General features: G+C 38.3%; 2 protein-coding genes across 2 annotated transcripts in view; both read right to left on the bottom strand.

Annotated features, from left to right (window-relative positions):
* The window catches only part of LOC124127176 (scavenger receptor class F member 1-like), a 408,153-nt gene that overhangs the window by 289,943 nt on the left and 101,706 nt on the right, over window positions 1–16,504 (bottom strand). The gene's annotated exons all lie outside the window — the stretch shown is intronic.
* The window catches only part of LOC125381948, a 71,447-nt gene continuing 55,081 nt past the window's right edge, over window positions 139–16,504 (bottom strand). The window contains exons 4-6 of the mRNA XM_048399323.1: window positions 4,260–4,313; window positions 3,395–3,448; window positions 139–363 (exon numbers count right to left, since the gene is read on the bottom strand). Of these exons, the coding sequence (XP_048255280.1) occupies window positions 299–363; window positions 3,395–3,448; window positions 4,260–4,313 (173 nt within the window). The 3' untranslated portion in view covers window positions 139–298. The remainder of the gene's footprint in view (window positions 364–3,394; window positions 3,449–4,259; window positions 4,314–16,504) is intronic.

Raw genomic sequence — 16,504 nt, 5'->3', positions numbered from 1 at the left:
GAGTTCTGGGATTATTCTAGCAATATCCTCGAAGTCTACTTTCTGTGGCCTTTGTACAATGTGACGCTTGCAAAGTCTTTCATCACACACAGTTGTGTAAGTCAGCTAATTGACTCCAGTATCTGATTGGGATGGTGTAAGAAACCACTGTACTGCCCCCTTCTAAGTTATTCATTTGGCAAGGGATGATTGCAAAGGCTTGTACATTTTCAAGTTTCCACAGATTCCACTAGGCGGATAAGGCAAAATGTCGGAGACAATAATACCCTACCTTCTTCTCGCGTCAAACGTGTCCACCTCAAAGAACCTCTTCACACTCACGCACCATGCATTTGTGCACGTGGGATTCCACACCCGTGTCTCCTGCAGATTACAAGCAAAGGAGTCACTGATGATACCAGGCGAAAAGCTAAACCATGGCCTGCCCTCCTGGTAGCAACCACCACTCGCACTATTTGCATGACAAAAGTAAGTGTTCGTTGCCTGACACCGCACAGCAGTACTCCCGTGGCATGTAAATTAACCAGAACAAACCAAACCAAACATGCATATGTACATTGATCACGTATTGTCGTCAACCATTAGATTGTATCTGAATTGGAACCCCACATTAAGCTGAAGATATTTTTTATAAAGAACAAAATAATACTAATGAAAATACCATGCTAAAATATACTATTCTCTTCGTATCAATTTGTTAGCACGTATCGGGTCTGTTTCTGTTCCTGTGCATGTTAAATGATTACAAATTTTCTAATGCTTCGCGTGGTTAACAATGACAATTTTAACGGATATGTAGTTATTTATCAAAACAGCAATAAGCTGTATACATTTTTCCCCGTTAATCATTGTGAAAGTTTCCGTATTCCTGCATGATTTTAACATGTAGCTAGATCAGCAATGCCGGTAATGTACTACGATGTAACTAGGCTCAGAGGACAACTGCGTGACTATAGCAACCGTATATCCGATACTACTTAGACGTGTGTCCCACCTTTCCACGATAAGTACGTTCTGACTAGTTATATTACTGGTTAGGTTATGATGAGAGTGACCACTTGCAGTCGACCTAAATGGAGACATATTTGACAGCTACCGAACAACCATAATCGAACATAATCATGCACAGTTCTGTGACTTGTTCATTTGCTATTACATTATTTAGATGAATATTTGCACTCCGGCCTCATAACAAAACGTACGTGAGCAGGTATGTTTTGAATAACATGGTTTGTTAAAAAGAAAATTGATATTCCGAAAAACATTAAGGACTTACTACGTGTAAAATGCCAAATCTATCAATCTTGTTATCTGTATAAATAAACCGTATTCATTGTAATAGATTACAGTCAAAGATCATGCAGAGGAGATATCGTTGAACTCAAAATCGTCAGGTGTGTTACCCCCTATCGACTTTCCTACTCTGGTGTTATCAGACGGACTAGTATAGGTAGCGCTACTAAGTGACTATATTGTCAATCCTTTAACATAACACACCTTGTCATGTGCGACTACTCTACTCTGCCATGACGTCACAACTACCGCGCCTGTAGACACTATGTCATGATATAGTGATGTTAACTGTAAACGTTACCCTTTCCGGGCAGATCCTTGGGGTATGTTTGTCTTTTTGTTTGTTGTTTAACGCCGCACTCAGCAATATTCCAGCTATATGACGGCAGCCTGTAAATAATCGAGTCTGGACCAGACAATCCGGTGATTGACATCATGCGCATCTATCCACGCAATTGGGATACGATGGCATGAATCAACCAAGTCAGCGAGCCTGACCACCCGATCCCGCTAGTCGCCTCTTACACAAGCATGGGCGCCTTTTACAGCAAGCATGGGTTGCTGAAGGCCTATTCTACCCCGGACCTCCACAGGCCCCTTGGGGTAATGACTGCATTGTCTTTTATTGTTATAATTAAGGTATTCTGATGTAAATAACTAAATACTGAAATTCATAGACACAACCTATATTACGTCACTCATCAATTACGATTGCGGGTGTTTGCGATTGTTTGTGATTTTGTCAGGTCAGCCAAAAGTTGTTTGCGAATACTTTGTAGATATAAGGAGGAAATTATTGCCATTATATTATCTAAAGAGGCCTTCAATGTTCAATATAATAAATCTATTTAAAAGTCTAAAAACCATTATATTAAAAAAATCTCTAGATGTTGCTGTCAAATAATCAATAAGTTTAATCTGCCGACATGTACTTGAATATAGATCTCTGATAACTACCTCATAATGCTATGCCGTATAGCCTTGAGTGATTAAAGTTCAAATGAAATTTAGTAATGCCGAATGTATTTTCGACTCTTCTGACCCCAATTTAAACCACCTTACCACAAACTGAGCTTTTCGATGTTTCACTGTGTCAAACGTATTCAGTCTGATCATCACAGCCAGATATGAGATGGCAGTTTGCTAGATAAGGGGCACATGTTATGTTATATGTGAGTTAAGTGTAGGTGTTCTATTTTTGATAAACCGCATCCGTTGTCGTGTGGTAGAACGTCTGCTCGGAGAGCGGAAGGTCGGAGTTCGATCCCCGTCCGCGTCACACCAAAATACGTTTAAAGATGGTACTTGGTGTTACAATGCCTGGCGCTCGGCATTAAAATAAGTGGCTAAACAAGCACTGGTCGGCTCGGAGTCAGTATAATGTGTATGAGAGGGGTATTAATGTTAAACTGCGGCATGGTATCTCAATGGGCTAGCACTATAACATCGGCATCAGTCCGGACTAGTACAAGCAGCCACACGCACACGCACACGCACACGCAAACACACACACGCACGCACGCACGCACACACACACGCACGCACACACACACGTCTGTCTAAGTGTCCGTCTAAAGGTAAACTTAGCATTTGCAAGAGAACCTACACATCAAAACTGTCAGAAATGCAACGGTGGCGAGTACACGAGAATGATGATACATATCGTCAGACATAAAAGTATATGTGAAGCGAGAAAAACTACAACATTTGAACGAACTACGCTTCAGAACAGTCCTTGTATTACAGTAGTCACTATATGGCTGAAATGTTGCCGATGTGACTTTAAATCTTAACTCACTCACCTTGTATTACAGCGATGCAAGTATAACAGGAGAGAAATCTATCTTATCATTAATAGACTTGAGATTTTATCAGCAATATGATGGTACGATGATGTGTTTAGTCCACTCAGCAATATTTGATAGCGAAATTAATAGATGAGCAGTTTTTAGGTTTAAAAGAACTTTGTAGCAGGACAGGGTCATTGTTGGTGATGAATAAATCAGATAAGGGTGGATAGATCGAGTTGTAACAATATAAGATACTTTTAGCGATTCTCAATGTTTAGACTAGGCACGGTTAAAAGCAATTGAAATCTAACCTTTCTGTTCTGCCAAACAGCACTTCCACTCTACCTTCGTCAGGAATTTGAACCCTGTAACATGCATGAGGTGAATTACACTTCCCCATTAGACTAGTCATGTTAAAACTGTATATTATAATAAGAGAAACGAAATCATATCGTGTCATTGTTCACAAACAAATGATACAACATACATGGTTCATGACGTCATCTGAGTGAGTGAAGTTAGTCTTTAACACTATTTCATCTACAACACGTTGTGTCAGCTTCATGTTTGAGGAAAGCCCGAGGCGATGCATGTCATAGACGTCTACCACTTTGGTGACACACAGCAGCACCTGTATTACGCTAACAAATCAGGAACCATAATCAGGGTGAATCTATCATTCGCTAGTATGTTTCTGGCGTGCCAGTGTCATCGACGTCATCTTAACAAAAGGCTAACTTTAGAGATGTTTCTCCTCAATCTTAACATTTCATACGTTGTCTTTCATTTACCTTCTTCAAGTCATATTGCGCAATTTTAGAATAACCTACTGGAAACCTGAAACTACGGATTACCTGTCCCTCGTAAATGAAAGGGGGCGGTCGGGTAGCCTAGTGGTTAAAGCGTTAGCTCGTTACGCCCAAGACCCGGGTTCGATTCCCGACATGGGTACAATGTGTGAAGCCCATTTCTGGTGTCCCCCTCCGTGATATTGCTAGAATATTGCTAAAAGCGGCGTAAAACCTCACTCACTCACTCGTAAATGAAAACTGCGGCTCTCGCCTTAGGCTCGGGACAGATCATACTTAAACACCTGCAGTCCATTAAATGTTCTCTTATTTGGATATCATCTCTTGACGGATGACAAAACACGGTTAAAAGCAACTGAAATCTAACCTTTCTGTTCTGCCAAACAGCACTTCCACTCTACCTTCGTCAGGAATGTGAACGCTGTAACATGCATGAGTTGAATTACACTTCCCCGTTTAGACTAGGGATGTTAGGACTGGAATGTTATAAAAAGTATAAATACATGGTGATACGCGTTAAACTTAAGGGATTGTTGAACTGCAGTTTATGACTCTAGAGGTACACGACAACACTATCAGCACAGCGACAATATATTACCCCATATGTGAGCCAAGATTTCGTTCCCAGGTAGTGTGTTTTGGAACTTCATATATCTTAAATTTAGCATAAGCATGTGAAACTTCCCCTAAGATATCGTGTTACCGTGTCAGTGTCAACACTCAAGAGTCTTATGGCAAAATTATTTCCCTAGAATTGTAAATAGTTATTACTTACAAAACTGTAATTGTAAACAAAATGAATGTGTTCATGTATATGTTTTTCCTTCATCCATCCAACTATGCACTGCGTCTAGTTATACCAAGGAAGTAATGTATTTAAGTTGTTTATAATAATTAAAATATGATTTGTCTTTAAAATCATAACACTCATTTCAGTTACAAAGATAGAGACTTTATCGTTGATCAGGTCAATTATGATCAGAACCTAGACATGTTTAGACTCAAATGCAATGTCCTTCTGAGATCATTCGTTTGGTATACAGTGAATATCAGGCTATAGTGATTCCTCTTCATGTTCAGGTGTGTTAAATTGGAATTTATTTGGACACGTACTGACACCTACGGGAATCATATCTATTGCATAAGAAATATAGTATTGTTAACTATTATGCTTTTGTAAAAACGTTTTCTGTGAAAACTAGGTAAATCATTACAAGTATTTGCAAACACAGAACCATCCCTTAACCAACGAAATGATTTCCATAATCATAAGAAATCTCTGCTAAAATGAGGTCATTGGTGGTTAGAGTAAATAAAAGCGGCTAAGTAAAACACATGAATAAAACATGCCCAAACTTTCAATCCAGAAGGTCCTATGTATCTTGACATTCAAATCATAGTACTAAAGTAGACCTCACAATCGATAACGCAATTACTGATCAGTTGAAACTGAAAACGACACAAGGTCCCAGGCCTTTAGCTATTTTAACCAGGCCAATAAATACACCCCCATTCATCCAGCTACCTTCATAAGAACAGAAGAGGAGCTTCCGGTTTAATCTTAATTCACTTTCGGCTTTGGAAAACACTTCAAATGCAGTACGTCAGAGTCCCACGTCTTGCTGGTAGGACAGGACATCCTTACCCTTTTCGTGTCATCACTGATTTTGACTATCTATGTAGTCCATGAGCCATACCCCATTTTTTTATAAAGCGGTACCACCTAGGGTGGCAAAATGTCAGTACTGAATACATCTAGAATGTGTTTGTTATGATTATGAGTGACATATTTCTAGCAGGCCAACTTCCTACAATTTTTCATGTTTTTTTTCTGAAATTGCATCAAAAATCGTTCTGTACCACTACACAAAAGACAATGAATTCCACTTTTACAGACTTTTAATTTCAATTATAACCCATATGGGATGAGAAAGTCTCATTGATGTGGTATCTGCAGTGTATTGACAGGTGGTAAGATTTTAGGCAGGGGTCACATTTCGTGACCTTTTGACCTCTGATGGCCTACATGACTACCTTATTACTATATTACATATACCAACGTGTAGATAATCAGGCTACCAACATTTTGAGAGGTCATTCGTCAGTGAATTGCTTGTAAAATCATGTGGTGATTACCACCACTAAGTGATGAGTCCCTGGTTGTTTTTAAAGTATTTTTTTTCATCTGTGGATATATTACTTTTAAAAAAGCGTACCCCAGGTGGTACCAATAACTGGTCTGGCGCATGGACTAATTCATATAATTTTCACCTCTAGTTGTCTTTTACACCCATGGAATCTGTTTCGGCAAATAATCAAGACTGATTATTCTCTGATGTTGACGTATTATATTTAAGAAAGCTACATGCAGTTCAGGTTTAATGGAATGGACCCTCAATTTCATGCTTCATAATAACTTGCAGAAACATATGCAGAGTGTATGCTCTAACAAATATGCCATTCAAGCACGGGTTGTTAATACGATAACGAAAAGCAGAATTAACTTGCGCCACTATGTTTATTTTCTTTTTTTTCTTTATCGCATTTGAATCGCATTTCGTTTGTATTCTTTTCGCGTAATTCGCATTTCGTTTCCACTGTAATCCTAGTTTGTATTTTTGTCTCCCATCTGAGTAAACTCCTATGATTTGGAGAGTCGGGTTTGTGATATATAATTGGCGCTGTGACTGAAAATCTTATTCTTTCAGTGCCTCAAACAATATTAAGATGCAATTTTTCACCCTGCAATCATTTGTCATTAACATAAGACATGTTTTATTGAAAACCTTGACTATTATATTCAATGTCACTTAAACGTATTTCAATGACATTTTCAAGAGCATGGTATCTGTAATGGTCAGGCTCGTGCGTAAACCATCGAGACCTTTGGTTTTCGCCCACGTTTCCGAGTTTTTATAGCTCTTCAAGATATGATTATTTATCATTACATACACGTCTTGTGTGTAAAATTATGTATATTGTAGGCATAAGAACGATCAAATGTATCCGAGTAATATTTTACAGTCGTAGTTTAGCTCCAGTAATCGGCTCAAATAGTCCCGCGAACTGCTGGCGCTAACGTCATCAAAAGTTGTGTAGTTCATTCCGAGGTTGTTTCATGCTTTAAATTCACTAAAGTAATAATATGTTTTTCAAAATACTTACATAAACACTTTCCTCGACATGTTATTGGGTAGATTACATCCATCTAAATTACTGTCACATCTTATATTTGGTGATAGATGGTCTAAATGGTCTAAATGTTGGTGTCTTCTGCTACATGTATTTCCGGAAGTGACGTCACCGTGATAATAATCTCGTTCCAAATCAGTTGTAGAAATAACAGACTCAACGTAAGTTGTAGTTTTTCGGCCCCGCGAGTTTTTTAGAAAAATTATTATGATTCTATGGACGTACATAACGGGGTGTTTTTTTTATAATAATTACCTTGCAGCATTATTGACTCATCCTTTGCGTCTAGTAATTATTCTTTCAAGCAGATTAATTAAACAAAACTTAAAATTTGTAGAAATTGATCATCTTACTGTCAAAACTGATAAGGGTTAAATCAAAGTAGATCTACGTCTTGCAGCTAGTTTATTGATATATTGCAATGGTAACTGCCATAAATAACTACAAAAACAAGTAAAGATTTCCGTTATTTGTTATATATTTTTTTATTATCTCTTCTTTTACACTATCTCTTTGAACCTGACGGTTGCGATGGGGACATAAGAAATCCTGACCACGTCTCCCACCCCCAACCCGTTACAGTAACCCTGGTTGAATTCAGTGTAAGAACGAAAATATAGCATATGACACTCATGGTAAGGTGTCAATAACTATCATCATAAGATTATTATCATACATTGAAACCCATGAAGATCCGGGGTGGTATAGGTCTTCAGCAACCCATGCTTGCCCTAAAAGGCGAATATGCTTGTTGTAAGTGGCGACTAACGGGATCGGGGGGTCAGACTCACGGACTTGATTGATGCATGTCATTGTTTCTAATTGCGTCGATAGATGCGCATGTCAATCACTGGATGTCTGGTCCAGACTTGATTATTTAGAGACCGCCGTCATATAGCTGGAACATTGCTGAGTGCAGCGTTAAATAACAAACAAACAAACAAAAACATAATACTTTTCATATATCATACATTGGAATTCAAATCATATATCGACATCATGTACAAAACTTAAATCGGAGGTAGTAAAAAAAACATTTACTGAAAATGGCAAAACATCTCTGTGAACTCATACCTTGGTCACTAATGTTACTGCTCTGTGCTCTGGCCTGAGGATTACTTGTACTAAGCGCTGTTGACCTAGCTTCTCGGTGATAACAACACCTTGACCACCCCAGAGGATTCCAGGTAAGAATTGTCGGAAATGGCGACTAAATAGATCGGATGGTAAGGCTTGCTGACTTGGTTGATTAAACATGTCATCGTATTCCAATCGTGTAGATCGATGCTTATGATGTCAATCACTGGATTGTCTGGTCCTGACACAATTATATACAGACCACCGTCATCTAGCTGGGATGTTGTTGAATGAGGTGTTAAACAACACATATCTGGAATATTGCTGAGTGCCACGTTAAACAACAAACACTACGTAACTGCGTTATTAAGGACATTCTACCTAAAATTATATCCTAGATAATTCTGACGAAACTCTGAAAAAATACCCATTGACGAAAATAGAAATAATGTATATGTAGTTTTTGCAAGTGATTAAAAAGACGGACAATTTATAATAGACAGACAGATTGTTTTAAATGGTATGATTCAGAGAGGAATATAATATGTTCTTTTATATCCACATTACAGGATTTACCTGCAGTTGTAGTGAAACAGTAGTGTATTCTATAAAGAAAAATAATTTGACGCGATTCGACCAGTGGCAACATGACGTCAATAATGACATACCATAACGTCATCTTCTACTCTGGCGTAATTACATGTCACGCAAACAGTTATATAACGTTACTGTGCTGTCTGATTTGGTAACACAGAGTACATGACCATCGTTCGTTGCTTTGACAATGCTATATTGCCATTTCACACTTTTGGACCGGCGCTGTGGTTTGGTGGAACGAACGTCTGCCAGGAGAGTGGAAGGTCAGTGGTACGACAAGCGGCCGCGCCATACCAAAAGACGTTAAGAGATAGTACACGTCGTTACCCCGGCATTAAGGGGCTTACACAAGTACTACACTTAATGGAATCCTAAGATTTCCTCTTGGCTGATGATAGTAAATAACATTTCAAACTTGTGAGCAGCATCTGAATGCAGTGGGTCAATATTCATAATTTTAAGAGATTTTTGACTACATGTATATATTATTCATCTCAACTTGACCAAAAATTGGAATTCACCTATAAAATCTACAATTAATGAAATCTTAAGATTTCTTCTTGGCAGATGATAGTAAATAACATTTAAAACCTGTGAGCAAAGTCTGAACACTATGAGACAATATTTCTAATTTTAAGAGATTTTTTACTATGTTATTATTTATATCACCTTGAGCAGAAATGGGATATCACCTATAAAATCTACACTTAATGGAACCTTAAGATTTTCTTTTGGCTGATGATAGTAAATAACCTTTCAAACAAATGAGCAGAATCTGAATGATATGGGTCAATATTTCTAATTTTAAGAGATTTTTGACTACCGGTATATATTATTCATATCACATTGACCAGAAATGGGATATCACCCATAAAATCTACAATTAATGAGATGAACACTCTGAGACAATATTTATAATTTTAAGAGATTTGTGACTATATATTATTCATCTCACCTTGACCAGAAATTGGATATCACCTATAAAATCTACACTTAATGAAATCTTAAGATTTCTTTGTGGCTGCTGATAGCAAATAACATTTCAAACCTGTGAGCCGAATTTGAATGCAATGGGTCAATATTTCTAATTTTAAGAGATTTTTTACTATATATTATTCATATCACCTTGACCACAAATGGGATATCACCCATAAAATCTACAATTAATTAAATCTTAAGATTTCTTCTTGGCTGATGATAGTCAATAACATTTAAAACCTGTGAGCAAAGCCTGAACACTATGAGACAATAATTATAATTTTAAGAGAATTTTTACTATGTTATTATTTATATCACCTTGACCAGAAATGAGATATCACCAAAAAAATCTACACTTAATGGAATCTTAAGATTTCTTCTTGGCTGCTGATAGTAAATAACATTTCAAACTTGTGAGCCGAATTTGAATGCAATGGGTCAATATTTCTAAATTTTAAGAGATTTTTGACTATATATTATTCATATCACCTTGACCAGAAATGGGATAACGCCTATAAACTTGACAAATTAAGGAATCTTAAGATTTTCTTTTGGCTGATGATAGTAAATAACATTTCAAACTTGTGAGTACAATCTGAATGCTATGAGTCAATATTTCTAATTATTAGGGGATTTTTGACTGTATATTATTCATAGCATCTTGACCAGAAATTGAATATCACCTATAAAAACTACAATTAATGAAATCTTAAGATTTCTCCTGGTCTGCTGATAGTAAATAACATTTCAAACTTGTGAACAGAATCTGAATGCTATGGGTCAATATTTCTAATTTCAAGAGATTTTTGACTATCTTATTACTCATATCCCCTCAACCGGAAATGGGATAACGCCTATAAACTCAACAAATAAAGGAATCTTAAGATTTTCTTTTGGCTGATGATAGTAAATAACCTTTCAAACATGTGAGCAGAATCTGAATGCAATGGGTCAATATTTATAATGTTAAGAGATTTTTGACTATATATTATTCATCTCACCTTGACCAGAAATTGGATATCACCTATAAAATCTACAATTAATGAAATCTTAAGATTTCTTCTTGGCTGTTGATAGTAAATAACATTTAAAACCTGTGAGCAAAGTCTGAACACTATGAGACAATATTTATAATTTTAAGAGAATTTTTACTATGTTATTATTTATATCACCTTGACCAGAAATGGGATATCACCCAAAAAATCTACACTTAATGGAAATCTTAAAATTCCTTCTTGGCTGCTGATAGCAAATAACATTTCAAACTTGTGAGCCGAATTTGAATGCAATGGATCAATATTTCTAAATTTTAAGAGGTTTTTGACTATATATTATTCATATCACCTTGACCAGAAATGGGATATAGCCTATAAACTTGACAAATTAAGGAATCTTAAGATTTTCTTTTGGCTGATGATAGTAAATAACATTTCAAACTTGTGAGCACAATCTGAATGCTATGAGTCAATATTTCTAATTATTAGGGGATTTTTGACTGTATATTATTCATAGCATCTTGACCAGAAATTGAATATCACCTATAAAAACTACAATTAATGAAATCTTAAGATTTCTCCTGGTCTGCTGATAGTAAATAACATTTCAAACTTGTGAACAGAATCTGAATGCTATGGGTCAATATTTCTAATGTTAATTACTCTTATCTTATTACTCATATCCCCTCAACCGGAAATGGAATAACGCCTATAAACTCAACAAATAAAGGAATCTTAAGATTTTCTTTTGGCTGATGATAGTAAATAACCTTTCAAACATGTAAGCAGAATCTGAATGCTTTGGGTCAATATTTTTGACTGCCGGTATATATTATTCATATCACCTTGACCAGAAATGGGATATCACCTATAAAATCTACACTTAATGGAATCTTAAGATGTCTTCTTGGCTGCTGATAGTAAATAACATTTCAAACATGTGAGCAGAATCTGAATGCAATGGGTCAATATTTATAATGTTAAGAGATTTTTGACTATATATTATTCATATCACCTTGATCAGAAATTGGATATCACCTATAAAATCTACAATTAATGAAATCTTAAGATTTCTTCTTGGCTGATGATAGTAAACACCTTTTAAAATCTGTGAGCAAAGCCTGAACACTATAAGTCAAAATTTCTAACTTTAAGAGAATTTTTACTATATATTATTCCCATCACCTTGACCAGAAATGAGATATCACCCATAAAATCTACTAGCAGATGTGTGAAACAATTGTGCATTTCATCATAAAAGCATGAAACATGGCAGAGATATAGATCATGGTCCAACAAATAATTCTAGAATTGGCGCCATCCAATGGGTGAGTGAGTGAGTTGGGTTTAACGCCGCTTTTAACAGTATTCCAGTCATATCACGGCGTGTCAGCTTAATGTGGGAGGAAAGCCCCAAGTGTTGCAGGTCTCAGACGTTTACCACTTCGGTGAAACCCACGAGCACGGGTTTGGTGCTGACAAACCTAGAAACATAATCGGGGCGAACCGGGATTCGAACCAACAATCATAGGTTTCTGGCGTGCCCAAGGGACGCAACTCTGCACAGCGAATCGCGGCGCCTTAGACGACTGGGCCACCCGTGCCCCCGGCGCCATCCAAAATAATGTCTGTGACAGCCCTGGCAGCCATTTTAAAAATGGCGGCCCGGAAAATATTATCACAAGAAGATACTATGGTTTTACTTGTAAGAAAGTTATATGTCACAGGCCAATTTAACAGAATATGATACACAGGATGTCAGAGGATGGTAACATTGAAAACTGGAGATGAAAGGGGGGGTCAGAATTAATGCTGAGTCAGCAAAATGTCAAAATAATCGGTTCTCAGCTACAAACTTCACTCATGCTCCGAACTGATTCCGAAAAAAGTTAAGCCATGTTTATGACCTACCCTAGAGACATTTAAGAACACGTAATTGACTGTTAATATAGTTACTTTATACTTTATCAGTTGATGTATATGCTTGGCCATTACATATAGGTCTGATTTCCGGTCTACACATTGCAGTCCTTGCCACCGCAGTCACACAAAGCTGTGCATTTCAGTCCTGCTTGCTTGCATTTGCAGCGTCCTTTATATCCCTTCTTGCACCCATATCCCTCTTGATATGTTGCAACAGGGCTGCCTGAATGGGAGGGATGACATCCAAAGCACGTCCTTTCTTAGCAAATAACTCTTGTCGAGCATCATTGATGTTCTCCCTACTGCTCGTGCGGTCATAGAGCAGCATAACGATCCGTTCCAGCACAGACACTTGAGCTTCAGATACATCACCTTGTCCTTCTGACAAAGCTAGGAATGTTGGGGTCACCTCCTCAAAAGCCTGCCATGTATCCCACCCAGTCTTCTTTCCACTCATGCTGAAAGATGAAACAGTATTACAGCCAGTGTAGGCCTGAAAGAGAGGGAGATCCTTGGATTTCTCAAGTCCAGTCGAAGCAGCGAGCTCGTGTGCCGGTATAAAGCGAAAGTGCTGACCAGTTCCAAAGGCAACCCATACCTCCTGCACTACCCTGACTACTGCTGCCACTGCTAAGACAACAATGTCTGTATCGACTGTCCTGAGGAGGATATTTTGGTAGCCATGGTGCACTGCATCTGCTAGATGCAAGATCATCCGTGTATCCGCCTCCTCGTGACTGCAAGAGGCCAGTATGCTGGTGTCTTGTGAAGGATGACACAGAACCTGTGAGCCGTATGTGGTAACAATCTGCTTGTCAGTTTCCAGTTGTGAAATGTACTCTGCCAAGAATGAAAACAGCTCTTCTTTGTTTGCATCAACACGAAGAAACTGCTGCCAGTTTCCTGGGAGACTGGTGGATCCTTCAACTCTCCTCCTGATGCCCTTCCCCCATTTACTTCTGGTCTGAGCCTTGAGACTGTTCTCCGGATACTGATACCAAACTACATCAAACCGATCAGCTTCTACAAGTTGGCTCTGTATGTATGGACAGACTACATTCAGAGCGTAATTTTTGAATGTTTTGGCAGCCAGTGGTTTGAGAATGTTCACCAGCACAGCTCTGTCAAGGATAATGACATTGGTTTCTGGCACATCGGGTTTGGGTTGTGCACCGTTCCAGGCACACAAGCAGATCAGACTTTGTACCAGACCTGAGCTTGCCATCCTGAGATAATGATGGGGGACATACTTAATTCTCGTGTCGGAAGATGTCCTCCACGTTGCCATCAGGGGACTGCCAGGCAATGTAGAGTCGTGAGGACAGAGAGCAGTCACTCTTCAAGGAAGCGACTTGCAAAGTGCTCTTAGATATCTCCCTTGTAGGGGTCGACTGAATAGAGACAGCTTGTTCTTCTTGATTGGCTACATAATAGATACTGATTGTTGCAGCAATCGGTCATCTACATAGGACTGATACTGCTGCTGACCTATCTCCTCAGCCGGGCCAACTGAAGACGCCACAGCAGAATCCACAATGTCTCTTGTGTTCAGTCTCAGAAGGTCACTCTTTTCTTCAATGAATGGGTTGCCCATTTCCACCAAGACTTCAACAAGACTTTGCACATGTTGGGCAAAGATCACTTGGGAGCTCTTTTTCTGCTCATGGTGGTGTGTCTCTTGTCCTTCGATTTCTGTCTCAAAGGATGCTTAAAATTCAGCAGTCATTCGCATCACTTCTGGTCCAGCAAGCATCCAACGTCTGAGTGCCGCGGGAGTTTGGGTAAGCCCAACAGCCCCACCATCACTCTTCACAGCAGCATTATTTTGTTCATTGGCCTGGTCCATAGCCATTAATGAGGGACCCGTTTTGACTTGTGAACAGTGAAGTTTCCTATTGTTGAACTTTGCTTCGATTTGTGGGTGAGCTTTCTTCAGACTAGCCATATCTCGAATGTAGACTGGCACCCACCATGCATAGTTATTGTGGTCCATGCTGTAGAACCATGGTACAATCTTTCTCAGGCTGTCAACATACAGAGAGAGGTCTGCTGTCCGCAGTGATCTGATATATGTCAGGACCAGCAATTCTAGCTGCTGGAGAGCAATGTACCAGAACTTGTACTCAGCACTCAGTTTGGCAAGGAGTCCTTGGTCTTGCAGGTCTAATACACATTGTCTAACACGACTGTCTAGGCGGAAAATGGACACTTCGTGGAGTTGCTCTGTAACAGATGCCTTCTCACAGAAGAAGCAGGCATTTTCTGATATGGCATCCTGTTGATAACTTTGACGGGTATACTTTTTGTGCTTGCTGAATCAGGGTCATCATATCTTTTTTGTTGACTTCCTCTTCCTGTTGACTTCTGACTTGCCCTTTGTAACCTTGCAGCACTAAACTTTGAAAGGCAGTATTTGTGCCACTTGGCCTTGTTCACCTGAAGAGTATTGGCTATGCCACTTCCTTCATCTAGACGTCTCACATCTATGGGCATGGGTCATTCATGCAGCTCTTGGAAAAGCACAATGTTCTCTGAAATGGTTGAGTAACCATGGTGAGCACCAACATCATGACGCTTTGATTATGCTGGTCATTGCAAAGCTTCAATTGTGACTGTTTGGCAAAGAACACACTTGGTCCAGTCAGTTACGGGTGTCTATTTGAATGGATCAGGTTGCTCTGGACTATAAAGCTCATCAGGTTGAGACAGTGTCACTGTTACTACCACCACCACCTCGAAATTACTCTTTCTGCTAACTCAGCATTAATTCTCTGCACACATTGGAGCTGCAAAAGACCATTTCTGCATCATTCAAACATAGCTTAATATAACTAATATTGGGGGCAATATTCCAGTTATTTGGGACCTGCAAAGAGTCATTATTGATAAATAAATACAAACATTTCAACATCGCGAGTGATTTTGAGTCACCATTTTCAAAATGGCTGCCAATGCTGACACAGCGACTTTTTCTGGTGGCGCCAATTCTGGAATTGTTTTTTAGGGCATGGTCTATTACCATACCAAATTTCATGCTTTTATGACAAAATGCACAATCCTTTGATATTGTTCACATATCTGCTGGACTTATACACTTTATGGAATCTTAATATTTTCTTTTGGCTGCAGATAGTAAATCTCAATTCAAACCTGTGAGCAGCATCGGAATGCTAATTCAATTTTTCTAATTTTAAGAGACATTTTACTATATTATTACTCACATCCCCTCGACCAGTAGTGGCATAAATGTAATGCTTTCAAAAATGAAAGGAATCTTGAGTTTTGTTTCTGTTGATTGTCGTTCACATTTCAAACCTACGAGAAACATGTTCTTTGATAATAAGCTTTGCATATGAAACAACCTAGTTTAAAAAAAAGCTTCGTCCCATTCACAGCTGTAATGGGCTAACTGATCATCATGGAGGGACTGACTGCACAATGAATGACATTGTGCTAGGTCTGTACCTGCCTTGATCGAAACCACAGAAAAAACGTAAAAAGTAAAGGTATAATCACTTACCTTGACGTTATCCCTTTAAAAGAAAAAATATCTTAGAAGCTTCAGCCACTTGGCCTTCAACTGCAAGGACCAGACGACCAATTTGATCAAGTTGTGAAGGGAGGATAACTCTTACTGTCGCTTTGTCTTGCAAATTTTATGTCAATGATGATAACAAGCATGAGATAACAAGTTCAATTCTCTATTAGGAATGGGTTTATGAAATATATGTTATTTGTCTTTAGTTGGTAATGTTGAAGCCTTTCTAATTATTTCAATCATAATAAATGATATTATTTAGATTTCATATGTATCAGAGACCATAAAATAATTTATATAGGAGGACATTTT

This window comes from Haliotis rufescens, unplaced genomic scaffold, assembly GCF_023055435.1.
Source record: "Haliotis rufescens isolate VD_foot unplaced genomic scaffold, xgHalRufe1.0.p SCAF_2, whole genome shotgun sequence".
NCBI classification, from domain to species: domain Eukaryota; kingdom Metazoa; phylum Mollusca; class Gastropoda; order Lepetellida; family Haliotidae; genus Haliotis; species Haliotis rufescens.
This window is presented reverse-complemented; position numbering and strand designations above follow the sequence as displayed.